Genomic DNA, 27,711 nt, shown 5'->3' on the forward strand with positions numbered 1-27,711 from the left:
CAGGCCCCTGTGCCCCCTACTCGGTGGGAGAGGGAGAATCCGCAGAGCTGGAGGGGAACCCAGAGTCCCAGGCCTAGACCTCCTGCCTCAGGGTCTGCCCTGGAACAAGACCCCAGCGCGGCCGGCCCACGTGAACACGGGCAGTTTGGGAAGTCGAGCATTTACCTTCACTCAGCTCTTCGGGCATCCGAGAGGCAGAGAGACGATCTTCGGCTGTGAAAGCGCCCAGCCCCATCCCCCCACCGGCGTGGATCATGCTCTTTTCAGGGAGGAGGGCGCCAGGCGTGACTGCAGGCCACCTGAGTCCATGTCCCTTAGGCCCCTGTGTGCCCAGAGCTCCTTTGGGAGTTGCAGTGAGGGAGAAGAGGGCCTCCTGGAGGAGGTGGCCTTTGAGCTGGGTCCTGAAAGCGGGGCGAGAGCTTCCTGGAGGGAGGCGCAGGCTGTGTCTGCAGGGAGCCGGGAAGCTGGGGCACCTGGGTGGGGCTGGGGGGCTGGGGGACTGGGGTCTCAGCACTCAGAGTCCTGAGTACCTTGATATCCAAGGCATTGTTTTCCCCAAGGATCTTTCATCCATGAATTCCACCTGCTCCCTCCCTCTCCTACACTCCAGGCCCTGAACGAAAAGTCCCCACTTCTAACAGAAGCAAAGCACGAGTTTGAATATTTCGTTTCACTTAAAAAAAAAAAAACCCAAGTATCAGTTATTACTGAATGAGACAGTATTCTTGGGTATGAAAGCTGACTTACAATTTTCTTATTCTGCCATAGACTTTTCAAAAGTCAGCCCAATTTTATATAATTTTTCTTGTGAACCTGATTTTTATATTTAGGTTTGTTTCCCTATATTTCCTTGCAGTTTTTCTTTCTTTTTTTTCAGAGGCGGTTATGGATCGTGGGTGGTGAGGGAAGGAGAGTGGAATGGGAGAGATGGGGGATCCAGCTCTGCCTGGTTCTGGGGCTCCTCATCCATGGCTGGGAGATAATACCACTCACTGTGCAAAGGGTGCTCCCTCTCCTTCAGGGTGCTCCCCCTCCTGCAGAGTGCTCCCTCTCCTGCAGAGTGAATGAGTTAAGGAAGGTGACTCTTCCCTGGCCTAGTGTGTGCCCTCAGTAGACTGTGATTGTGGCCGCCACCATCATCTGTTGTTATTACTGTTATTATTGGTTGGTGGGAACTTCAGAGAAGCTCACCACATGACACATGGCCTCTGAGAAAAAGATGAATGGCTTTCCCCCGGCTTCCTGATTCTGGACGCGGTCCCAGGGGAGCCGCGGGCTGGTGGCTGCAGCGGCTTCTGCAGTCGTCTGCGTGCCCGGCAGAGGGCGCGCTTGCATTTTTGGTCTCTGACTCTGGCGGCCCACGGAGGCTCCTTAGCAAGTGGGCTGTGGGCTTTAACTGGCATCTCAGCCCCTTGAACTCTTTCCTGGCCACACCATCTGCGATCCTCTTCAGAAGCACTCCTACCTGGCAGATGGAGGGCCTCTAGCCTCCTCCAACAGCAGGGTTCCACACCTCTGTGGGTCCAAGCCTGAGATATTTGAGGGGCTGGGGACTGGGAGTGGGATATGCCTTGACCTGGTCCTGCTCCCGATGTTCAAGTCAGAGCCGGGACCCTGGAAGCTAGGAAGAGTCTGCTTCAAATATAATGTGTTTTCTTCTCTTTTACGGCTGAGTAATATCCCAAATACCACGTTTTCTTTTTTTTAATTATTTTTATTGGTTTATGACATTGTATGTTTCTTGTGCAGTGTTAAATGTCTGCTTCTGTACAAAGCAAGGCATGCTCACCTCCAGAAGTTTGGTTTCCGTCTGTCCCCGCGCAGTTGACCCCCTTTACCATTTCCCCTCCTCCCACTGCCCTTCCCCTTCTGGTGACCACTACCCTCGTTCTCTGTATCTGCATGTCTGTTTTTCTTTGGTTTGTGCATTTATTGTTTTAAAAATATTTATTTTAAAAAATCTTACTGAGTCGTTGATGTACAAAGTGCTTGTTTCGGGTGTACCGCAGAGTGATTCGGGTTATGTGAACAGCGCGGCTGTGAACACTGGGGCACATGTTTCTTTTTGAATTAGGGTTTTGTCCAGATATGTGCCCAGGAGTGGGATTGCTGGGTCACACGGTAGCTCTATTTTTAGTTTTCTAAGGACCTTCCACATTGTCCTCCGTAGTGCCTGCACCAGTTTGCATTCCCACTAGCAGTGTAGGAGGGTTTCCTTTTCTCCACACCCTCTCCAGTGTTTATTATCTTTAGACTTTTTGATGATGGCCATTCTGGCCGGTGTAAAGTGGATACCTCATTGTAGTTTTGATTTGCATTTCTCTAATAATTAGTGATGTTGAGCATCTTTTCATATGCCTGTTGATCATCTGTATGTCTTCTTTGGAGAAACGTTTATTCAGCTCTGCCCATTTTTTGACTGGGTTTTCTTTTTTTTTTTTTTTTGATATTGAGCTGTTTGTGTATTTTGGAAATTAATTCCTTTGTTGATTGCATCATTTACAAATATTTTCTCCCATTCTGTAGGTTGTCTTTTTGTTTAGTTTATGATTTCCTTTGCTGTGCAAAAGCTTTTAAGTTTAATTAGGTTCCACACTGCATTTTCTTTATCTATTCATCCATCAGTGGACACTTAGGTTGCTTCTGTTCCTGTTTTTAAGGCTGAATAATATCCCATTGTAGGGAGAGACCACATTTTGCTAATCCATTGTTCGTTGATGGACACCTGGGCTGTTTCCACCTTTTGGCTGATGTGAATGGTGCTCTGTGAACAAGCACGGAGTACCTGAATACCTATTCTAAATGCTTTTGGCTATACACCTAGGAGTAGAGTTGCTAAATATAGTCTCTAAAGGGAGTATTTTTTTGGTTACTTTTTTCTGCTCTTAGAGAACGTTCTTAGGCAAGCTGTAAAGTCTTGCCTTTTACTTTCCCGCTGATGACTGGGTGGTCACCACTGTCTGTCGTGGGTCATTTCCAGCACGTGCAGGGCCCCCTGCCCCCAGCCAGGATGCATCTAGGCCCCATCTGAGGGTCTCCTGATGGCAGCCTCCCAAGTCTTTGTGGGACTAAAGGAGAAGCACATGGGGCTGCCCACGCTCAGTGTCCTCATCTGTAAGATGGGAATAATAACACGTCATTGGGGCCCATGGATTCTCATGACATGGAGGGAGCAGGGCCCAGGGGGTGCAGCCCAGGGCTGGGGCGGGGTGGGGAAGCCCAGCGGCAGTCTGGACCAGGGTTTCCAGGAGACCCCCATCCCATCCGCCAGGCACTCCTGAGTGATAACACAGGCCCAGCGAAAGGTGAAATGTCCGTTCAGCACAAGCAGGGGGAGCGGGCACCTGGTTGGTACGAGCGGGAAGGTCCCTGAGGCTGGGTGGGCTCTGCTCTCAGCTGGCACCCCCTACCCCATCCATCCCAGCCCTCCCAGGAAGGGGCTCACCAGGCTCTCCCCAGCAGGAGGGATCCTCCCTCTAATGACCACGAGCTATCATTAGAAATCTGTGGCTTGTGAGCTTGCATATTTTTTAAAATATATTTTTAGGTCTCCTTTCCCTCTTAAGAACAAACAATGAAGTGAAACCCAAAGGGAACGTTTTGGGAAATGAATAATAATAATAATAATAAAACCTATGAGGAAATTGCTCTGTCATTAAATAAAACACCAAACCTGCTAGGTTTTCCTCCAGAGATCACAGTGCCAAACCGGTGACTGAGCAAGGTGCTTCCAGGCGCCTCCGAGAGGGGCCAGGGCTCAGGCCGTCGCGTCCCTGGCCGGGACAGGGAGCCTTGGGTTCTCATCTGTGAGTTGCAGTAGAGGTTTTGTGGACCGAACCCCGTGGGGATGGTAGGAAGGGGCCTCCGTCTGCCCGGGATGGCCATGCTTGCCGGGCCATGGTTCAGCTTGGTGCTTTGTGCGGGGCGGTGCTGACCTCTGCCCACTTGGGAGAGGCACGTCCATGGCCTTTATTTGTGCATCTGTGAAATGGAGCCTGCGGGTGACTCTTGCGGCAGGAACCTTGCTGTGATGGGGCAAGGTGGATGGGGCAGGTGGGGGCCGTGAGACAGGGCTCAGCGGTGGGGGGGCTGTGGCCTGGCTGGCCGCTCACTGCCCCCCTCCTGTCCCTGCCTGCCCTCTCCTCAAGTCCATTCTCTTCTCTCCTCCCTTCCCTCCGGCTCTGGAGCCTCGTGACTCCTGCGTTAGACAAACAGATGGTCGGTTTTGTCTTATTTTGTTTGGCCTGGACCGCGTTTTAAAATGTTTCATTAGATGCTAATTAGATTCCATATTTTCAGTATCCAGTATTTCCAGCTTCTCTTTAAAAACTGGTGGCCCTGGCCTGCAGCCCTGGTCCCGGGGCCTGGGGAACAGCTGCTCTTTCTGGGGACTCGGGTCTCCAGCTGGCCGTCGGCCGCCCACAGACCTGGTGGCTGTAAGAGAGACTGTGTGAGGTGCAGGGGCCTGTGAATTGCAGAGTGCTTTGTTATCCACCCCAAACTGCTCTTCATTATTTTTAGTCATGCTGAGGTGTAGGACATGTTGAGTGTTAATCCATTGCAATCAAGACACTCAGTGAAGCCATATTATTGGGACACAGGTGGGAGTGGCTGAGAAGAGCCGACTGGAGACGACTCAGACCTGGGGGTGGAATGAAAGCCCCCGCTTCTCAGGACAGTCTCCTCTGTAGCTGGGCTCATCCTCATGGTGGTGGAATGACTTCCGGGGCTCCGGACATCATACTCTGGCTCCTTTCTGGCAGGAAAGAGCGAAAGGCTCATTGGTCCGGGGCTTGGCCAGTGGACCCAAGCAGAACCCACAAGAAACGTCATCCCCTTTTGGGCAGAATGGGGGTCCTGCACCTTGGCCCAGGCCCCCGTGGTGGGATCCGGGGGATGTTCAGGCTCCGTTACATAGTGAGAAGGGTGTCTTGACCCGGAGCTGTCACAGAGATGGCCCTTCCAGGTGAGAGAATGAATGCAGAAAAGCTTTGTTGGCTGTGGAGTGCTGTGGAGGCGACCCTCACTCCCCTCTACAGAGGAGAAAGTCAAGGTTTAGTGTCTGAGTGGCTTCCCAGCATTGTGGTTGGTGAAACAGGAGATGGAGCCAGATGTGGTCCTTGGGTCTTCCTGATCTCTATCCAGGAACCCCAGGAGGACCCTTCCTGCCCACTCTCACCGCCCTACCCCTGCCCCCCTACAGGGCCTGTGATTCATTCTCCATTTTGGTGTCTGCAGACACCTGAGGCTCAGGAATCCTGGGGAGCCCGTACGGGAGCTGGAGCGAGGCCGGTGCTGGGAGGATGGATGAGTGGGATGCTGGTTGCAGCTGAAGTTGGGTGGTGGGTGGGGGGGGGGCACCAGAAAACACGGGGGGCTGAGGGCAGCGCCCTTCTCCGGCCCATCCCTCTCCAAAGCCACCCTGAGTCATTCTTTAAGAGAATTTGTGCCTATTTTAATTCCTACAGGCACAGAATCCTTGCATGTCCTTTATAAATATTTCATTCTCTTCCAACAGCAAATTTCTTGACGTCCACACGCCTGGGTGGCCGCCTCCTTCCCTGGGCTGCGCCTCTGGTGGACCGCTCTCACCTGGCGCCTGGCCTTGACGGCCGCCCTCACTTGGAGTGGCAGAGCACCCCGGGAGCTTGGGGCCTCTGTGAACTCGACCAAGGAGAATGAGGTGGCCTGGGCAGGGAGGGAGGGGACCGCCCATGGTCCCTGAAGGGCAGAGTCTAACCCAGCCTGTCCTGATCCCCAGGGACCAGTCTTGTTTCCCCCCCCCCCCCACCCCCAACCCACAGTGTCCTGGAGGGGAATTCAGAGCCAGGTTGGTCATTTCTGGCCAAGGGATCCTGGCAGGCTTCATGGAGGGGCACTCCACAGCGGGGGAAGCTTTGCAAACGGTGAAGGGCTGCAAAAGTCCTAAGAGGTCGTTTACAGCCAGCTGTTGATGGGCTTAGATTTCGGGGGAGCCACGGGCAGTCCTGGAGTGTCAGGAGTGAGGCTGGTCTGCGACCCCTGTTGCCTTATACTTTTCTCAGTGAGGACAGCCCGCTGGACGGTCACGGCATCTTAGGGAATCTCAGCCTAGAGCAGGAGCCAGGCCCGGGAACTTCTCAAACCTGGCGGCTGCCACGCTCCTGGGGAATCTAGCAGGAAGTCAGGGGTGGGGGGCACAGGGCGTTTTTCTGGGAGTGCTGCCTGTTGCCTCAGTGGGCTCTTTGGGGCGCCCCCAACCCAATAGGAACCATCAGTTTCATTATCCTCCTTGCCCGCCTGGCTCCCTTGCGGGGACAGAGCCTATTCATTTGTTTTATTTGTTAGCCTGCTGCAGCCCTGAGATGCAGGCCTCTTCTCTGCAAAACCTCTCCCAGGACAGATCAAAGAGACCCACTAAGTATATTAAAGGGGCCGTGAAAATCAGGCCGGGTGATGCAGTGTCTCGGGCAAAGCTGCCCCCAGCTGTGCCGGGCTCAGGATAGGTCAGGGCCTCAAGGTAGGCCTGGAAGATGGAGGTCCCTTGTGCAGGGATGCTGCCTTCTAAATTCTAAGTGACTGCCCCGTGCCAGGCTCTGGGATGTGCTGGGGCAGGCCAGGAGTGGGCTTCTGCCCACCTGGGAGCCGCATTCTGGTGAGAAGGCAGTGGAAGAGAGGAGGGCAGAGGAAGGAGGAGAAGGGCGGGGGGATCTCCGTCCGCATCCAGAGGCCCAGCCCCACGGTGGCTGCAGCAGGCGGAATCCCGAAGGAGACGTGTGGTCCAGGTGGTGGTCCTGCCCCGGGAGCTCCCAGGCCCCTGGCCCGGGCTCGGGGATGGGAGGAGACGCAGAAGGAAGCAGCTGAGAAGGCTGGCGGTGCGGGCAGGCCGCGGGGCAGCTCTGTCGTGTCCAGGCATGGCTGGCTGAGGACCCGACATGGGTGCCCACGTGTGGGAGGCGCGCCCGGCATCCGCGTGTCGTCCTGGGCGGGGGCTCAGCTCCGGGTGCCCTGGCCCGAAGGCTGCAGAGTGCGGGTCTGGGTGAAGGCACGCAGAAGGGCCGTGAACCAGCATCAGTTCTGGGGCGTCGGTCCACTTGTGCTGCAGTAACAGAATGCCAGACTGTGGGGCTCACAGAGCAGACGTGTCTCGGAGTTCTGGAGGCTGGAAGTCCGAGATCCAGGTGACAGAGGGTTCAGTGCCTGTGGGGGAGGGTGGGCTCTCATCCTGCCTGCCGATGGCCAGCTTCTCGCCAAGTCCTCACATGACAGAGACAGAGGAGCGCTGGCTCCTTTGTCTTCTTATAAGGGGACCAGTCCCATCAGAGGGGCCCGCATTCATGACCTCATGTAAACCGCATCCCAGAGGCTCCATCCTGAATGTCCTCTCCCTGGGGAACTGCAGGAACATTCAGTCCACAGCAGGGCCCTGATGCTCTGGTAAGTGGTCAGTTCCCCCTGCCTCTCTGTCCCTCTCCGTTCCTCCCCGTCCTCGGCCCCATTTCACAGACAAGGAAACAGAGGTGTCTTTCTCAGACGCTCAGGAGTCCAGATAGTTCTTCAAGGTGGGGCTTGCTATCTGAACAGTTCTACCTCCTCTCTGGGTTTGCAGGTCAGGAAGCCCGTGCAAGTGTGGAGCTGGGCTCTGCAGCCTCTGTGGGCCTCACTCTGCCCATCTGGTTAGTGGGGAGGTCGGCCGGGCAAAGTGCAGGTTCTTCTCCAGGCTGAATCCCCACATTCCTCTTGATGCATAGCCCTGCAGCTCTTGCACACTCCACCCCCAGCCCTGGGCTCAGCCTCTAGGTGCTCTCCTGGGGCGAGGTGCATGGGCTGGGCTGTGAAGCGGAGCTCGAGGGTCTTCCGTTCTCCTGAACCTCCGTCACCGCCCATGTCCACCTGCCTTGCCCTCAGTGCTCCTGGAAGGGGAGCCAGGATCCTCGGGCCCCAAGTGGATGCCCATTGCCTCTGCCCTTGGCCTGGTCCTGGGCTCTGCCACAGGACCCCGGGCCCAGGGGGAGGGCCTGATTGTGAGAGTGGGACAAGACAGGAAGCGCTGAGTAACGTCCAAATTCCAGCGGAGACAGCGGCCTGGGAGAACTCCACACACCTCTCCTCCTGGCGGGCTCCTATCCATCCAGCAGTGACCCTGCACTGATGCCCCAGTCTGAGCAGGGAGCCTCCTCTGTGCTTCTATCACATCCAGCATGGGCTCTGGGGTAGAACTTTCCACCAGGCAAAGCTGATGATGCTAAGATTCTGACGCTGTGCTCAGCCTCCCAGTTTTGTGTCTTATGTTCACCAGATCCTCCCACAACCCACACAGGGCCTGGTGGAGAGGACGTAGGCCAGCATTGAGCTGAGGCCCCTCTTGCACCATCCCTGGGCCCTCCACACTGGCCCCACCGCTCCAGTGAGCTAAGCTGGGTCTCAGTCCTGGGGTCACTCTGGCAAGGGCTCCACCTCCTGTCATGGCCCCGAGGCACCTGAATTTGATTCAGAGTCTGTGTCCCCATCAACTCCAGCTTTGGGCTGGGACCTGGGAGCACCTCTAGGGGTGGGCCTCCCCCCAACCCTGCTCCACCCACCTATCTCCTGGTTGGCAACAATGTCCTGGGAGCCGCAAGGCGAGGACCCAGCAGGGGCTGGCGGGCGAGTGAGCCGGGATGGGGCATTGCCTAAAATGCACTCTGGGCTGACTCCCTGTGCCTGGACCCTGAACTGACGTCCTGGAGCTCACGGAGCAGGAATCAGAGCTGCCGTGTGTGCACACTGGGGGTGGCTTTGCAGGCTGTCACTGGTCCCCACAGCTGTCCTCACGCCCAGGGGCCTGGCTCCTTAGGACCACAAGCACGTCTGAGTCTCAGGCTCTGCATCCGTGGAGAGTCAGCAGTGAGGGGGCTGCAGGGGTGAGTGCAGAGGGACAGTGAGAGCCGCCGTGTCCCCTGCATGCAGGGAGCTTCATACCCAGTGGCCTGTGGCCTTTGCGTGGCCCAGCCTGAGGAGATCTGGGTATCAGTTGTGCTGGTCACTGCTGGGCTCCCACAGGGCTGGGGAGGGATGACCCGTCTCCTGTGGAGTGGCCATAACCTGGTCTCACTGTCCCCTTCCAGCTGCATTTCCCACATCCATCCGGTGACTTGAGTGAGTCTTCCGAGGTCACAGAGCAGGAGCCCAGAGGCTTCCGCCTGGGGCTGGGGTTTCAGAGTCTCTCCTGGGCCCCATGCACACCTCCTGAAACCCATATGGATCAATTTTAGAAGTCTCTTTGATGAAAGGATGAACTGTTTACAATGATTGAAGGATGAACAGTTTACGATGATGGAAGGATGAACAGTATGGCCCTAGGTGGGATTCCTGAGGTTATGTTGGTGGAGGAGAAAGTGGCTCCCAGTGCTCGGAGAAGCCTAGAGCTTAGAGGCTCTAGGGGGAGCGTGGGGGCATGGGGGGAGCCTAGAGTCTTAGAGGGCAAAGCTGGACAGAGGTGTGGCTCTGAACTCATGGGGTTAGGCCTCACAGGTGGGGTGGAAGGTGACAGAGGAGAACACGCACCAGCCTGGGAGTCCTCGGTGGCATTGTGACTCCCATGCCCTCCACCTAGGGGAACTCTGGCCGTGGGCTGGCTGGCAGCCCTAAGATAGCAGGGGAAGACGAAAAGCCCCTGTGGGCCCCCCGTACCAAGCACAGGTAGTGTGCATAGTCAAGGCTCAGGGTGAGTCTGGATAACATATGACTAGATGTTTGAATCCAGCTCCGCCTAAGGAGGCCAGGCTGCCTTCATTCACTCACAGATTAGAAAAAAAAAAGACAGTCTTTTAGGATCGAGTATTTGTAGCTGGTTCTCCTTTCGGGTTTTCTATCCTGTTGCATTGAGCTGTCGGTCTGTTTTTGTGCCAGTGCCAAACTGTTTTGATTACTGTAGCCTTGTAGTATAGTCTGAAGTCAGGGAGCCTGATTCCTCCTAGTCCATTTTTCTTTCTCAAGATTGCCTTGTCTATTCACTCAATAGTGAAAGGGCTCAGAGACCTGTAGGGCACTTACCAGGTGTCCTAGAAGAAAGAGAATAAGTCAAAAGAAACAGAAGAAATAATAGCCAAAACTCATCAAATTTGGTGAAAGACACAAATTTACAGATTCAAGAAACTCGGTAAACTTCAAGCAAGATAAATACAAAGAAAACATCAGAATCAAGCTGCCAAAAGCCAGAGAGAAAATCTTGAAAGCATCAGAGTGCATCACATACTTGAAACAACTATTTGAACAGCACTTACTTCTTAATCATAAACACCAGAGGCCAGGAAACAGTGGAACAACATCTTTAAAGAGCCTTTTAAATACCATAACCCACAACTCTATCCAGGGAAAATATCTTTTGAGAATGAAGACAAAATCCACTCTCTGAATCAAAACTTGCTTCCAGCTGCTCTGAAGAGCAGCATGATTTCTAAAGGAGGTGCTTCTGTCTGGAGGGAAACGATGCCAGATGGAGACTGAGGTCTTCAGGAAAGAACGAAGCACATCTTGGTAAACAAGTGGGTTTATATTTATACAAAATGCAGGGGTGGGAGTCCCATGACATCTCCATATAGCTCACCTGTGTGGCTGATGTAAAACCCAGATGGATGCTGGAAAACAGTAGATGGTTGGCAATTTAATAAGGCGGTAAATTAGCTAGTGGTTCTGGATGAGATCTATTTACGGGAAGGAAACCAGCATAGTATTTGCTGGGTCAAAACCAGGTGCCCGGCCCCCAGCCCTTCCTGTGATGGGTGAAGCAGTGGCCCTTCTCAGGGCCTGGACAGCAGTATGGCTGTGTATCTTGTCCGTGGGGGTGTCAGTTCTGCAGCCCGCCACCCTGCAGAAAGAAAGAATGCCATCATTTGGACAACCCGTGGTATATCTCACTGGTTTGTTACAGTGATGACATCCCTTAGCAAGACAGGTACAAAAGCGTGTGGGCCCAAAACACCCCAAAGCTTAGGGTCTTCCAGGTGAGTAAGTCTCCCAGGGCCCCAGTGGTCCAGGGCGCAGGAGTGTCCCTGCTGCAGCTGCCATCTCGTGGAGACTTCCAGGAAGAAGGACGCTGTGCCGGATGTCTTCAGTCTCCCCATCGAGATGCACCCATCTTCACCCTGCTCCCCACTGGGGAGGCTAAGTCTGTCTGAGCCACCTCTAGGGCTTCTTGGCCCTCTGGTGTCCAGCCGAGTTCATCCATGGGACAGCCCCAGCAGGAGGTCTGAGGGAGGGAGGGAGGGAGATGAGGACCTTGGTAGTTGACCTCTTCAGCGGATTCACGCCCTGGAGTGACTCTCTACAAGTGCCAGCAGCTACATCCACGGTGTGTAGACTGACAGCTCTCCATGGCTGCGGGAGGTGGCACTCGCAACTTGAACAGTTAATTAATGGGCTATTTATAGCGTGGGAGTGTGAGGAGGCTAGAAGGTGTGGTGGCCTGGGACGAGCAGAGCCCTTGGCTGATATGCCATGTGTATGCTCCACTGGATCCGCTTCCCGTATCTTCTTATGATGCGGTGTGGTGAGCACTGCATGCAAACAGGACGCATGTGGAGCCTACATATAGAATATTCATTAAGTGTCTGTGGAAGGCACAGACATGGCACCTGCGGACGCATTATACAAATACACGTGGCACACGCGTGGAACTTCGTGAAAGGTGGCTGTGTTAGAGGACATGGATGTGGATGGGAAGCGCAGAGGTGAAAGCCACATACCATCTACATGTGTTAGACTAACTGGCGCGCAGAGCCTCTCCTGCATCCCCACAGCACACACACTTGGTGTAGGATGCGGGTAGGCATGGAGAGCACTCAGGATCTGTGCGCCACATGTGTGCCCACGCTGTGGGGGCCGCACACATCGTATCTCAACAGTACTGTTTAGTTCCGAAGTCGCGTCCAACTCTTTGCGACCCCATGGACTGTAGCCCACCAGGCTCCTCTGTCCATGGGATTTCCCAGGCAAGAATCCTGAAGTGGGTTGCCTTTTCCTCCTTCAGGGGATCCTCCTGACCCAGGGATGGAACCCACATCCTCTACACTGGCAGGCGGATTCTTTACTACTGGGCCACCAGGGAAGCTCTCAATAGCATTCACACTATCTACAGATTACGGTACAGGAGACGCAGCGAAGAGCATACAAAATGCACATATGCCACGAGTGAGGAAAGATGGCCTCTCCTTCCCAAGAAGAAATCATAGTTAACGTACAGAAACCTGCTATATTTCTATATGCTAACAATCAAAGATGAGAAAGAGAAATTGAGGAACTAATCCCATTTTTGATTTAATTTTTTAAAATTGGAATATGATCGCTTTACAATGCTGTGGTAGTTTCTGCTAACAGTGCAATGAAGTGAATTATCTACACGTGTATACATAGCCCCTCCCACCCACCCCCACAGGCCACTGCGGAGCACTGGGCTGGGCTTCCTGTGCTAAGCAGCAGGTTCCCACTAACCACCTTACACATGGTGGTGTGTATATTCAGTCCTGATCCCCCATGCAGCCCACCCTCCCCTTGCCCTATGTCCACATGTCCATTCTCTGTGTCTGTGTTTCTATTCCTGTCCTGGAAATAGGCTCATCTGTACCGTTTTCTAGATTCTACATGTATGCATTGTTGTTCCGTTGCTCAGTTGTGTCCAACTCTTAGCGACCTCATGGACTGCAGCACACCAGGCTTCCCTGTACTTTATTCTCTCCTGGAGTTTGCTCAAACTCATGTCCATTGAGTCGGTGATACTATCCAACCACCTCATCCTCTGCTGTCCCCTTCTCCTTTTGCCTTCAATCTTTCCCAGCATCAGGATCTTTTCTAGTGAGCTGACTCTTTGTGTCAGGTGGCCAAAGTATTGGAGCTTTAGCATGAGGCCTTCTGATGAATATCCGGGATTTATTTCCTTTAGGATTGAGTTTGATCTCCTTGCTGTCCAAGGGACTCTCAAGACTCTTCTCCAGCACCACAATGTGAAAGCATCAATATATGCATTAATACAAAATTTGTTTTTCTGACTGACTTATTCCTCTCTTTAGATCAGATAATTTCTATTGATATGCCTGTGATTTTCTTCTTGCTGTGTCCTCATCTGACCTTTCTGGTCCAACTCCAACGTTGTCCTGCCATTCCTCCTCTTTCATAAAGGCTGTGGGGTCTCTGAGGGGGTCAGATCTCTGTGCTGCCTCAATGGGACTGAGGGCCAGAGAGGGTAGGAACTTGTGATGTCACCTCTGCAGTGAAAGTGTGACTCCCAGTCAGGCAGGACGAGGCACAAGTTCATGGCAGGGGAGACGTAGCAGGCTGAGCGTAAGTGATGAATCCCTGGTGGAGAGGTGTGGGCTAGAGCAGTCAGGGTAGGCTTCCTGAAGGAGGCAGTAGGAGGGAACAGGTCCCTACTGAGTCCCAGGCCCTGCTCTTTGGTCTCAGCAGATCTGCACAACAACCTACCTCAGTTATTATCCTGTGTAACAGGTGAGGACACCCAGGCTGGGAGAGGTGGTCTGCAGCCCATGGTAATACACCTGGGTTAAATGACCATGAGCACGTGGCTCAGGGGAGCACCAGGGTAACCCTTCTTGGTGGGGCAGGATTGGAGATGTTGGAAGGCCATGTTCATCCTCCCAAGTTTGCAGTCCACATACCGCCTATTATCCTGGTTTTTTTTCCCCGGGCACTGTTAGTCCCGGAACTTGAACTAGCCTTAGGTTCCTCCTGCCATATTGTGCCAACCCTGCCCGGGCTCTGACATGATCACTGTGCAGCTGAGTGACCCTGGAATTTCAACTTTCCAGCACCACCATGCTCAGTTGAACCCGAGGGAATACAGGCTCAGCTTTGCATAGCTCATGCAGGGAATCCACAGAGGGGTGTTCTGTGGAGCTGCGCGAAGAGTTTCAGAGGCACCTACACATGTGGGGTCTTTCAGGATTATGTGTCCCCTCGATTCTGACAAGGCCACATTCACACAGTGGCACGGATTTACTGTCCTTTGTTAAAGAGGTATTTTGTGTGCTTGGTATTTCTCTAGGTGCGGGGATACTGCAGGGAACAAAGGAGGTAAACATCTTTGCCCCTGTGGTGTTTATGCTCCACTCAGCAGGGACCTTTAGATTCAAGACCTCTGCTTTTAAGCCTCATTTGCTGAAAACTCTGGGTTTAAATCCCAATTCTGAAGAAATCAAGTTACCCAGCTATTAAATAACTGTTTTCCTGCCAGTGGTGTCAGATGCATTGTGTCTGCATTGTCTGTTTTACAGGGTCAGCACAGGTTAGAAAGAGGTGGTGTATGATGGGGTTCGCACAGACCAACTAGTTGATTGGCTACCTGAGCTGGGCACGCGGAGCCTGGGCAGGAGGCAGGGGCTTCTCCAGACCATGCTGAGCTTCCTGGCACCACCCTTGAGGCTGTGGAAACTGGGGTTCTTTCTCCCCCCTTACCAGCACACGCAGAAACGACTCAAGTGGATCCATCATCCCCTTCCACCCTGTGCACCCCTCTTACCTTCCAAGGTGTCCCCGCCTCCCTGGGTGGCCCCACTGCTCCCAGTGGGGGAGGCGCAAGGATTCACACTTCCCCTTTCCACCCACCTGTCCGCCTATCCGGGCCATAGACCCAGCGTTTATTTTAGAATATGGTGGTCAACAGTAACAGCAAGAAAATCCAGTTAGCATTCTTTGACTGTTTGCTCTTAGGGATGATACATGGTGAGCGTATTTCATTTTTCTCCCTTGGGCTGGCTACCTCTGCAGCTCTTTGCAAAATCGAATGAATGAATATGCTGCTTTTCTTTGGAAAGCCTTTGTGATACTCTAAGAACAGTAAAATGACTCCCAAGCTCCTCCTCCGACTGCCCTAAATTAAGTGCTCCAAACTTGGAGGAACATTTCTTCATTGATTCTTGCCTGTTCTTCCCACCACCCCACCTCAGGTTACGCCCCAACTGCAATGCCCACACATCCACCCCACCCCACTCCACCTTGACTTGAGGAGACCCCGCCTCACTGCCTCTCCGTTTTCTCATCTCCTCCCGCAGGTTACGGGCATGCTGCTCCCGGCACGGACGCGGGCAAGGCCTTCTGCATGTTCTACGCGGTGCTGGGCATCCCGCTGACGCTGGTCATGTTCCAGAGCCTGGGCGAGCGGATGAACACGTTTGTGCGCTACCTGCTGAAGCGCATCAAGAGGTGCTGCGGCCTGCGCAACACGGAGGTGTCCATGGAGAACATGGTGACCGTGGGCTTCTTTTCCTGCATGGGGACGCTGTGCATCGGCGCGGCCGCCTTCTCCCAGTGCGAGGAGTGGAGCTTCTTCCACGCCTACTACTACTGCTTCATCACGTTGACTACCATTGGGTTCGGGGACTACGTGGCCCTGCAGACCAAGGGTGCCCTGCAAAAGAAGCCGCTCTACGTGGCCTTTAGCTTTATGTATATCCTGGTGGGGCTGACAGTCATCGGGGCCTTCCTCAACCTGGTGGTCCTCAGGTTCCTGACCATGAACAGCGAGGACGAGCGGCGGGACGCCGAGGAGCGGGCGTCCCTGGCCGGCAACCGCAGCAGCATGGTCATCCACATCCCCGAGGAGGCGCGGCAGGGCCGGCCCCGGTACAAGGCAGACGTGGCGGACCTGCAGTCCGTATGCTCCTGCACCTGCTACCGCCCGCGGGAGTACGGTGGCCGCTCGGCGGCACATCAGAACTCCTTCAGCGCCAAGCTCGCCCCCCAGTACTTCCACTCCATCTCTTACAAGATCGAGGAGATCTCGCCAAGCACATTAAAAAACAGCCTCTTTCCGTCCCCTATCAGCTCCATCTCCCCCGGGTTACACAGCTTTACCGACAACCACAGGCTAATGAGACGACGGAAGTCCATCTAGGTCTGGGGCGGGAAATACAAGCCCGAGTCTTGTGTCCTCTTTGACGTTCAGTCTCATGGGCCCAACTTGTCTTATTTATTATGATTATCCTTTATGATTATGATTATCGTCATCATTTTTTTTTTCCTTTCTCTCCTTCCTTCCTTTCTTGGTTTCATTTCTTCCCCACCTTTCCAGCGAGACAGAGCAGGCCAAAGGGAAAAGAAAGCCCGTCTTCCTCTGAAACTCGCATCTGAGCATGAAGCATGGATTTTGTCCTTCTTCCCAGCAAAGTATGCCTTACATTTCTCCCCAGCCTGCCCCATATCTCGGGGTGGGGAGGGGTGGCTTTCCCAGGACAGGTGTGAGACCCAGACAAGGAGACAGCCCAGAGGATACCGACCCAAAGTTGCACACCCCGCTGAGTGCCCACCCACAGTGGCACCTCTGACCCAACTCCTTTCTCCTCCTCCCAAGCAGCGGGTGGCCGTACGTGTGTGGTCTGAGTGTGTGCGAGTGAGGGCACACCCCAGTGTGCATCTGTGTGTGTATGTGTGACGAGATGGAAAGTGCCAGGTGTTCATCTTTCTTTTCCATCACACAGTTCTGTTAATAGCCCGCTTTTGGCTGCTTCCAAACAAAAAGGGGAAAACAAAACCCAGGAGGTTCTTGATTTATCATCTTGCCGAATCAAGCATGTTCCATAAGCAGCCTTTATCCCAGGCGTGTCATGATCACATTTTTTAACTGCTAGGTTCTAAATTCTATTAACTTCTTTTTAGGGGGTGGGTGGGCAAGCCGTCATGGATCATTGTAGCTTGCCAGTTCAAAAATTTTTTAAACAAGCATGCACTTTGTTAAACTGGTATGCGTTAACAACACAAGAAAACAAAAAACTAGCAATGGAATAATCAAAAGCCAATAATATTAATTTATTAGAGACATTTTTAATTTTGCCATCTCTAGTTCCAACAATTTTCCATGTAACTGGAAGCGTCAGGGGAAGCTGGAAAATTGTTGCAACCGCAGAGTATCTATTTTATTATTTCTCTCTTATTTATGTGACAATGTGGATGATGTGTGCAGCGTCTACCTACATGAGTGAGAATTATAGTCTGGGATGCTTCGATGAGAATGGGTGTTAGTAAGTGGTTGTGGTTTCTTTTCCTAATGAACAATGACAGGGCATTCCTCGTTTTAAAGAATATATATAATGTATTTTAAAGTGTGTCTCCAACCACATTTGATTTGTAAACAAGGGAATGTTGATGTTGGTCTCAGGAAGAGTTTGGAGACAAGGAGCTGCGTCTTGGCCTGCTGGGAACTTGTCAATCTCAGGGGATGACTTTTTCTGAGTAATGGAGAAATTCCTCCCCACTCTCAATAGGGGATGACCCCCAAAGTGAAGGCCTCCTTATCTCCTGGGGGCCAGTTGGGCTGTAGAATGTGGCATCTTGAAGGCCCTTCCCACGCAGGAATAAAGGAAAGTCTGACCTCCAGATTCATGGAGAGGACCTTCGTTCCCTCGTCACTGTCTCTGCCATCTCTAAAAAATCAGCCATCCTCATTCCCCTTTTTCAAAAACTGGAAGTTCACAGCTCTGGGATGGAAATGGGCTTTGGCTGGGCCCCTCAGGAGGGGAAGTGGGAGCCCCAGTGTGATCTCCCAGAATGGAGGGTCTGCTGCCTAGGAAGAGCAGACCTCCAAGGTTTCCCGAGAGATGGCCCCAGTGCGCCCACCCCAAGTGTTTGGGCCATTGGACTGAACACAGCCCTCGAGATTTCCCTGAAAAGGCAAGCACTTTAATCCCTTTGTCTGGGACATGGGGTCTGCGGAAGGAGTCTGGGAACCTGATTCTCTAGACTAAAATGCACAGTTACCAACCTTCAAGGCTGTATCGATTAACTCATTTTTAAGATTAAAAGAAAAAATTGAGATCTCTAAAATCTGTCTAGAGAATAGAAGCTGTTGCTCTTTAAATTTTTTCTCTCTTGAAAGAGCTCGTTGGCTCTAGGGCGTCACAGGAGCAAGAGTATCTGTGCGTATTTGCAGATTGTTTCATGCTTTGGAGGAAGGTGCTTGGAGTAAGTGTGGGTTTCTCATGAAAACCTTTGTAAGACTTGCCCTCGAATGGGTGTGTGATAATCTTTATCTGTAAAGCAACAGAGGCACTGAGAAGGTAAGTGATTTGCTCAATGTCAGAAAACTAGCCTTGACTAGAATGAGACTTTAGTTTCCGTCTGGACCCCCAAGAGGGTCCAAGAAACTGACTCCGCCATACCATGACACCCTCATTCAGCCCTCGGATGAGGGAACCTACTTCTCTTTCTCCGCACGTAAATACACCAGGTTCTTAAAAGTCAGAGGAACATGGGCTCAACCCTTCATTCAGGACTATTGCCCCCACCAGGGTACAGCGGTCATAAAGGGACCTGCTTCTGCTTGAATGCTTCCAAATGATAGGGAGTTCCTCCCTTTGCAAGAAAGTTTAGAAAACATCCCATAATCTCTGTTTCCATAGAACTGACTCTTCTTTGTAGGATTAAGGATGGTAGGGTGAAGTCTTTTATGTTGGATGACCACCAACTTAACTGTCTGAACCAACCTGAAATCTCTCTTAGTTCTGTATCCCTTCCCCTGCCCCCCACCCTTTGCTACCTGCGTGGCCCTCTGAAGGACACTTACCGAGCCTTCGCCTCTGAAGTCAGACATCCTTGCTTATACTCAGAGCGTTCAGGGGTGGAGGTGAGCCTTGGTTGGCTTCCCTTGTGATGTCCGTCTTTTTCTCAGATGGTCCAGCTCTTCCCTGCCATGCTCTCTGGCCAAGGAGTCCTCCAGATGCATACAATGAGGTGTTCTGATGGGGATGCTGAGTCAGGGGTTCTCCAGGGTTCTCTTCTTGATAAACCTGGCCCGGGGCCTCTCCACCCAGAGCGTGGCCCTCCTGATCAGCGCTGGAGTCCTCAAAAGCCAGAGGGACGCTTCATCTGAGTCATATCACTGAGGTCCGGAAAGTCTCTGGGCACAAATCTGAGGTCCCACAGCCAGAACCCGGGTCTTCCCACTCGTTTCTCCTCCTGCTGCTTTCCGGGCTGCTTTGTTAAGGCTGTCACTCACACCCTCCCAACAGTCCCTGTTGCTGGGCTTCTTAGCATCTCAGACCCAAGTCTTTCCACCTCTCATACCTGGTGACTTCCTTCTTTCAGCCCAGGTTTCCCACACTCTTCTTCCGGTTGACCACGCCCACTCAGGGAGCGGGAAGAAGTCTCAACAGGTTGTTTGGATTCGGGCTTCAACTTGTGTTAAAGCGAGCTGGGGAAGAGCCACATTTTACCAGAATCACAGGAAACAGGCCTGCCACCCAGTCCCTGATGGGGTCTAGAGATCAACACACCACGTAGATACTTAGATGTTTTGGATTCTTGCTTGAATGCTTTCCCACTAGGAGATCTCAATCCATCCCCTCCGTCAAAGACCAAAGGAAGCTAGGCAATGGTATTGATTATCCCAGCAGCTCTGGGCACCATGCTTTCTAGAGACCATTCCATTTTAATCTTTATGACATCCATCCTGGGTGGATGGTGCTGTCACACTGCCCTGCTAGACTCTTTACATAGGAGTGAACCAATCTGTTTGGGTTTTGAGGTACCTAGTCAGCACCAGGGCTGAGATCAGAGTTCTTTCCTTCCACACTCCATCCTGAAACTCAGGCAGCAGCCTGGTAAATACACTCTAAATTAAAACACGCTCTCTGAAGCATCTGTTGTATTACTCTTGTGCATCGCCCATTGGGGAGGAGGGTACCAGCACTTTGGAATGATCACAGCAGATCACTTGCAGCCCGGGAATCCCCCCTGGGTCCCTAATCCTTGCAGGAAAGGAAGCAGATGGATGTAGACTGCTGCCCAGGATGCCTGCCTTTGCAGGTGCTCACTAAAACCCATCCATATAAAAGGGCGAGTTGACTGCTTAATCTTGGCTTACCGCTGGGTCTCTGCACATGGGGCCTCAATTGGGAGACTGGATGATGACTTGGAAACCCACAGATAAGCCTAGGCAGGTCATTCTTCTCTGCCTCCAAATCCAAAAGCCTTGTGGGTCCTGATTCCTGATCACTAGCAGCTCAAAGTTAGAGGGAAGAATGGTTTAAAGGCATTCATTGTACACATTATGTGAGAGAGAGAGAAAAAAAGGTGAAAATGATTATAGGAGGAAAACCATCTATCACTGAGGTTTCTGGTCCTATGTCTTTAGGTGATCTTTTTCTTTTTTTCATAGAATAGGTCCTAATTAGGGTACCCTAATTAAGGACATCTATGGAGGTGTGGGTTTGAGGCTGGTGCCAGACCATGTCCCTCCTTCTTGATGGGATGGACCACATCATCTGTCAAAAACGGCAGGGAATCGTGTCTGTGCTCTGAAGGGTGGGACTTGGGGCCTGCTGCCTGGGGATGCTAAAGACTGATTCTTACAGAGCCACAGTGTGTAGGAACCGGGAGCATCCCAAGCAGGAAAAGGTTGGGAGGACAGCCTGGCTCTCACCTGTGTGTCTCTGGGCTCCTGGAAGTCCTGTCCCCTCCCTGGGCCTTGGTGGTGTCCCATCCACACAGTGGGCCAGCTTGGGTGGAATTCGTGGGCCTTTAGTGCAGAATCAGTTTGACTGAGGAGAGACATTGGCCTGATGTTCTGGTCACTGGGCACATTTGAGCCACAAAAATGAAAATCCCAAATCATTTGTTTGGCAGCATCCTAGGAGCTGGGAAGATGGGGAAGGAATAGGCAGAGCCATTGAGAAGAGTGGACACCAAGAACCTGGGTGGGCTGGGTTCCTCCACACCCTGGGCGTACATCCATTCTATGTGGTTGTTATGTGAGCACACCTTCATAGAGGTTGCTGTTTCAGAGGGGGGGGAACATCTATTACCATGATATTCCTCCCCGCCCCCCCGCATCCAACTTTCGGTTATGAAAAGCCAGATTCACAGAAAAACTGGAAGACCAGAAAGATGAAATTCCGTACCCCTTTCACACAGACTCACCAGCCTTCACTACTTTGCCATATTTGCTTAATCCCCTCCCAACCTCCACATCACCCCCTTCATACCCAGAGATACTGGGAGGAGGAAGTGGCCTCTCTAACTTCTAGGTGGTTGGACCATAGGAAAAACTGTTTCTCTTGCAGGAACAAGAGCGTTCTCTTTGGTAACTGCTGTAATCACCGCTAAGAAGTTTAGCGTTTGTACAATAAAATTATCTAAGAGGCAACCCATATTCACATTTCCTACTTTGTCCCAAAATTGTCCTCCAGGGCTTTTTATGTGAATCTGACAATCCAAGGTTGCATCTCACATTGCTTGTCTGCTTGCGCCAGACCCCTCCAAATCTAGGACATTTTTCTTCTGTTTTTGTTTGTCATGATGTTGCTGGTTTGGAGTCTGGGCCAGTTGTGCTGTGGGCTGGCCCACAACCTGCCTCTGTTTCCTTAGGGTAAAGAATTTTAGGCAAGAGAACCACATAATTGATGTTGTAATGATGAATGCAATGGAGAAGTCTGGCTCCCTGGAGACCTGTGGTTACCTCTCGCGTTGTAGATAAACAAGGCATGTTAAATGCCGTTCTCCTCTCTGGGAGACACTAACTGAAGCTGCAGGCGAGGTGTCCAGGAGCCCCTGGATGCTGGGTCTTGGCACCAAAGCCAAGTCAGGCTCTGCTATTTCTAACTTCTCACATAGATCTCTTCTGCACTGAGAGTCAGCAATCATTCTTCTAAAAACCTGTGGGGATGGTCCAGCTATAAACAGACGAAGCACAGAGACATCCTTTCACCCATTATAAAGGGCTGGCAGGTAGCGCCCCGTAGGTGGCTGGAAGGATACCTGTGAGCCAGTGGGGTACTTGGCACCCAGGTGCTTTTCAATGAGTGGTGGTGAGCGCCTTTTCAATCAATACTCAAAAATGTAATTTGTTGGCATGGCACTCTTCCTGGCCATTAAGTGCTAAGACTGGTGACCTCTGTTTGAGACGTTTGTTTGCACTGGCGAGTTCCATAGCATGGTCTTCTCAGTTCCAGTAGCACACAGCAACCCGCCTGCTGTGGCTCAGTCCCTTTTATTTTGATCAAGAAAATACATCCACGTGGTTCCTGCCTCTGAGCCTCCGCCCATGCTGTTCCCACTCTCCAGTGTGGACGTGGAGATGGGAGCATCTCATGAATCCCTTCACAGCTTCTCCCAACAATTTGCTTCATGGACTCAGTGATGCCCTCCTTTGGGGTCCTTGGTCCTTCTTTCTATAATGGATGAATATTCTGGGAATATGTTGGGAATGACTCTGATGCTGGGAAAGATTGAAGGCTGGAGGAGAAGGGATGAGATGGTTGGATGGCATCACTGACTCAGTGCACATGAGTCTGAGCAAACTCTGGGAGATGGTGAAGGATGGGGAGCCTGGTGTGCTGCAATCCGTGGGGTTGCAAAGAGTCGGACAGGACTTAGTGACTAAACAGCAACTTAGTGACTAAACAACAACATTAACAATACCAGGATAAGAAGTAGACCGCCAATGGTCCTGACTGTTAAGTGCTGGGCAGGGCCCACAGCAGGGGATAAATACAATTAGATTTCCAGCATCTTGCCTAAATGGCCATCTGTGGCTGTCATCGAGGCATGTCTTAACTTCAATTCAGACCTTTGTTCCGTCCTTGGAAACCAACACACATCCTCTGTGTTAAAAAAACACAAAACCTCAGCATTGCCCCTTTGCAAACCATCACCCTACCATTGGCAACTCAGTGGTATTTGCCCGGTAGTGTTGGGCAGGCCACACAAGATAGGGCCATGAGCAGTCCACAGCTGGGCATGTCCCATAAAACATGATCGGTAGGTCCTCAGGGGCTTCCCTGGTAGCTCAGACGGTAAAGAGTCTGCCTACAACTCAGGAGACTCAGGTTCGATCAAACGGCAGCCTCGTACTTGTGACATTTCATGGGGCAGCGAGTGAGCCCCGAGATGTGAATGTCTCCTGGAGGCAGACTTCTCACTGCGGTACTTCTAACAGATGCTGAGCGAGTGTGTGACACACGCAGTGACGGGACCCCCGGCCTCCACTCTGCACCTGCCCAGCACACAATCTGGGCCCCCGAGACAGGCCGGGGCAGGCTCCTTTTCCTCACAGGGCAGCAGGGGAGTAAAGCTACACGTGTACCAGGGGCCAGCTTCTGCTTCTCACAGGCAGGTGGTGGTTTGGCCTCTCTGAGGCTCAGTGTTCCCGTCTTTAAGTTGGAGATTCCAGAAGCAGCCACTGTGTGCAGCAGGGTTCAAGGACAACATGTGATGGCGTTCATGGGCCCCTGCTCTGAGCCGAGTGCCAAGCCAGACTTCTGATGCCATTTGTGTTTCTCGTAATGGCCAGTCCGAGTCTCCTGCAAGGTTACTCCTGAGCTTGGACTTGCCAGTCCAGCTGTGAACGGAGGTGGATTGGTCTGGTGGGGGAACTCAGGCAGGGCTTCATGGAGGAGGAGGAATCCTTGGGGAATCTCTGAGGGGAGCCTTGAAGGAGCAAGTGGGCGCTGTTTTAGGCAAAGGCACAGGTGTGTGAAAGTGGGCGGAGCAGAGGTCTTATCCAGTAGTCAGAATATTCTGCCACAGTCACATCTGACAGACAAGCCAGCAAACTGTCCAGGCTCTTCACAAGCTGGTCACATATTAAGTCATCCAGGCCATTCTCCTGCTCAGGAACCTTCCATGGCTCCCCAGTGCCCACACATGTTTATTTCAGGGTCCCCTCCACTCTAGCAACCATAGCCTGAGTCTTGGTCTCTGATGGGGGAGTCATCCATCCTGATGTCCCTACTGGGTCCTCATCTGATAATAAGCCTGAAAATAGATCCTAGAGTCTCAAGTCTCATCCAACTTGAATTCTATGGTGTTCCATTATTTAGATGTCCCCCCGCCCCCTCCATCTTCTAGACATTAGCTATAGTTTGCATATGGGAATATTTCTGGATAAGATCTTGTCTAGCACCTTCTGAAGCATTCTGGGGGCTTGTTCTGATGACGACTTCTGACAACTTGACCAAAGATTAGCATGAAACCAGTAAAAGGAAAACGTTATATAATTCTTGGGCTTCCTTGGCATGAAGAATTTGCCGTTTCCTGATGGAACCTCTGAGCATCAGACTTTGCGACTGCCTGTGACCAGGAATCAGGGAGGAGAGGAGGATACATTTAAGGGTGAGGGCACTTTGTACTTGGGGAGATTTTATTCCCCACATCATCCCATTTACTCTTGGGTCCTAACCCCGGCCTCTCCAGAGACTCTAGTCCAGTTTCCTGAAGACCCCTACCATCCAGACAGCCACTCTTGGTCTTGAAGAGGGAGGTCTTGCGAAGTTTAGCCATAAGCCTTGGCTGCTAAAAAAGCATACAACCTCAGTTTTGCCCCTTTCAGCTCCTCGGGCCTTCTTAAGCACCCCTGACAAGGGCTTCCCTTCCTGCCTCCTTGTAACCAGGCCATGTGACCTTGGCCAATCCCTCCCTCTCCTTTTCTACACAGGACAGAGGGGCAGGCATCCCCAGACAGATACTGGCGGAGACGAAAGGAGATAGAGGTTGCCATGTACCAGGCTCTTGGTTGACATTTCCTTGAGGGGCGGCTTTGGAGGGGAGATGACCAAGTCCTCCCAACACAGGGTTCCTAAGCTGGGCTCTCCCGCCCTGGGGACATCACCTTTTCCAGGTAGTCTAGAACCTTCCTTGCACCAAAGAATCATGTCTTTACCAGCTCCTCTGGCTCTTCTTTTGATGGGTTCTCTTTGCAGCCCTGCTCAGTCCCCAGTGGGCCAGATGCTCGGTGATGGTGTTGAGGGGGACATTTCCCGGTAAACCAAAGCCCACCTTTCCCTGACAAACCTTGGGGAGTGTCCCACCCTTCCTTAACCCGAGAGACCACTGCAGCGACCTCTGAGCTGCGGCCCCAGGGGCCTGGTGGCTCCGCAGGGCCCCCTCTGAGCAGTGTTCCCTGCTGATTGATTCCCTAGCAATTATTCAGAGCTGTTGGGCATCTGCCATAAGCTAACACCAAGCAGGAGGCCATTGTGGTCAGCTGGGCGGTCATGCTCCCTGGCTTCATAAGGCTAAAATTCCAATGCACTGTACGCTCCCAAGATGCACGAGGCCTCCAAACAGAGTTGGATGAGCTGTTCTTGGAAGCAGAATGTGGTTCGGCTCTTGTTGCATTTTCTTGAGCTGAATTTTAGAAAAATAAAAATAATCCAGTGAAAGGCAAAACACGATTAGTGGGAACCCAATGAAGCAGAACCCACAATTAACAAGATTTCTCTATAATTTGATGGCTCCTCAGAGAAGAACACAGTCCCGAAAAAGGCTAATTATATATTTTGCTTATTCAGTCCCACAAATAGCATTTTGACAGCCGTTTGGGGCTGGAAGGGACCTCCAGGGGCCATCTGAGTCCACCCTGTGCTTTATCAGAAACCTCCACCGAATAGAAAATGCATTGGGGTAGGTGAAGCTATTGGCCTTATCGAGTGAAATCGAAATAGGAGAACAGACTGACCCCAACTGAGAGGCTGAGGCTCTCTCGTGTGTCCGTAAATGTTGGTCAGAAGATTTGCAGGTCAGAAGGTTTATCAAACACGGGACCCACAGGCAAAGATGCCATAGGATGAGGAGGTTTTACGCCACTGAACTGCTTAACAAGGAGGAAGAATTCCTAGTCTATTCCCAGCAGGCCAAGAAATTGCTGATACTCCCTCTATACTTTTTAAACTTCAACCAACTGTGTATTCTTGTACCTCAAAACATTAAACATTACGGAAGCATCATTTGTGACCCTAGGCGTAGAAGAAGTTAAGCTTGAATTAAATCCAAACTCACACTGGTTAAAATGATCAGCCCGTATGCACAGGGGATTCATTCTGGGGGGTGGGGGCACAGAGGTGTGACCGTCACTGATTCCTTTGAGTGCGCGCGCATATGCACCGACTGGGTGTCTTTGGGTCTCTGGATTTTGTCTGTTTTGGGGGCATTGCTGGACATTCTCATGATTGCGTTGGTAAAAGGACCTGGTGTTTTCTGATGGTGATGCTGCTGCTGTCTGGAAGGCCTCCAGAACTCGCTCCCTGGGAGTGATGACAATTAGGAAGTTTCGACCAGAAGCTGGGTCAGCCTGGCCACGCTCCCAGAGGATGGAATGGTTTGTCCGCACCCCCTAACAGGGACCTCCCTTCCCACGTTGGTGGGCATCTGGGATTTGGACCACAGGCCCGAGTATGGTCAAGGCATCAGACCTTGGGTGGGAAGCCGCACCAGATTTGGCAAAGCCAGTGATCCCCAGTGGACCACAGTGAACCAAATTCAGAGAAGCCTACTGTTCCTGTTCCTATTTGTTTTCCTTTTGTTTCTCTTCTCTGGCCTTCTCCGCCTGTGGAGAGGGTGCCTTCACAAATGGCCTTAGAATGCCGTTCTGAAGTTTAACAGAATGAGACAACCATCCAATGAATATCAGAGGTATTTACTATTGCAGCTTATCTGAAGAATGAAAAACAAAAACAAAACTGTATCACCAATGTTTACAAGTCCGAGTAGACATCCAGCCCATGTAAAATATGTAATTTATGCAAGGGATTGCATCTTTCTTTTGTAACGAATGCACTAAGCAACCCTGTATATATTTTACAATGTCTTTACAGAAAAAAAGAAAGAATCATTTACTGTAGTGTTGTAAAATAATGCACTTTTCTAATTTTTTCATTAAAATCTCTATGGCACGTTTGCATATGTGTCTTGGTCTTCCTTCACTGAGAATGGGGAGCTAGGAGCTGTTTTCATCCAGCTTTTTCCTGCTTTGATCTCACATCTGGAAAACTTTCTCAAACAAAAACTGGGCATCCGTCTTGTCACTGGTCTTCCTCACGGCAGGCAGGCTGGCTGAGAAGCCTTGCTGCTAAAAACCCCAGCAAGGACTTCAAATAAAATTGACTGAGATCTGATTTGCCACTTTTTGTTTTTCGGGCTGAGGAATTTGACTGCAAAACATGAAACGACTCCTTTGGCCCTTTTTCTACCTGCCTCTGTGTGTATGGAAGAAAGAGGGAAAACCAGGCAGATAAAGATGCTCAAATCATCTCTCCATCAAAGGAAAACTCTGCTCCTGGCAACCTGCAGTAGCTGCTGAAATGTTAGAGTCTTCTGACTTCACTCATGTTGCAGAGGCCTGGGCGTTGTGGACCTCTGTCTGGTGAGGGGAGGGAGGGCAGGGCCAGAGATTCCCAGAGGGGTGGTGGTCGTGGTGTTTAGTTGCTCAGTCATGTCTGACTCTTTGCGACCCCATGGACTGCAGCACAGCAGCCTTCCCTGTCCATCACCAACTCCAGGAGCCTGCTCAAACCCATGTCCATCAAGTCGGTGATGCCATCCAACCATCTCATCCTCTGTCATCCCCTTCTCCTCCTGCCTTCAATCTTTCCCAGCATCAGAGTCTTTTCCAATGAGTCGACTCCTTGCATCAGGGGTGGTAGTTCTCCGATTTTGCCCTCATTCGGAAGGCCCCTTGAAAACACAGATTGCCGGGCTCACCCTCAGTGTGGTCTAGGATGGGGCCACGACTGTGCATTTCTAACAAGGTCTCAGCTGTCCTGATGCTGCTGGATAGGGGCTCACACCTTGAGGAACCTGTTCTCCTCCATATGGTCCCAGCTCCAAGATGAAGGAGAGATTCTGGACCAAAGCACTTCGTGGCCACAGGTGTGACCTGTCTTTCTACCTGTCTGGTGGGAAGTGCACTCATTCTTGGGGTACCTGCTGCCTGCTCTGTTCTGCTTCCCTGTAACAGAGGCTTATGCGGGG

At 51.8% G+C, this 27,711-nt stretch overlaps 1 protein-coding gene across 1 annotated transcript in view; it reads left to right on the top strand.

Moving 5' to 3' along the window:
* The window catches only part of KCNK9 (potassium two pore domain channel subfamily K member 9), a 104,272-nt gene extending 77,634 nt beyond the window's left edge, over positions 1–26,638 (top strand). The window contains exon 2 of the mRNA XM_043879182.1: positions 15,024–26,638. Within this exon, the coding sequence (XP_043735117.1) occupies positions 15,024–15,865 (842 nt within the window). The 3' untranslated portion in view covers positions 15,866–26,638. The remainder of the gene's footprint in view (positions 1–15,023) is intronic.
* The last annotated feature ends 1,073 nt before the right edge of the window (positions 26,639–27,711 follow it).

The sequence above is a fragment of the Cervus elaphus genome, chromosome 21, assembly GCF_910594005.1.
Source record: "Cervus elaphus chromosome 21, mCerEla1.1, whole genome shotgun sequence".
NCBI classification, from domain to species: Eukaryota; Metazoa; Chordata; class Mammalia; order Artiodactyla; family Cervidae; genus Cervus; species Cervus elaphus.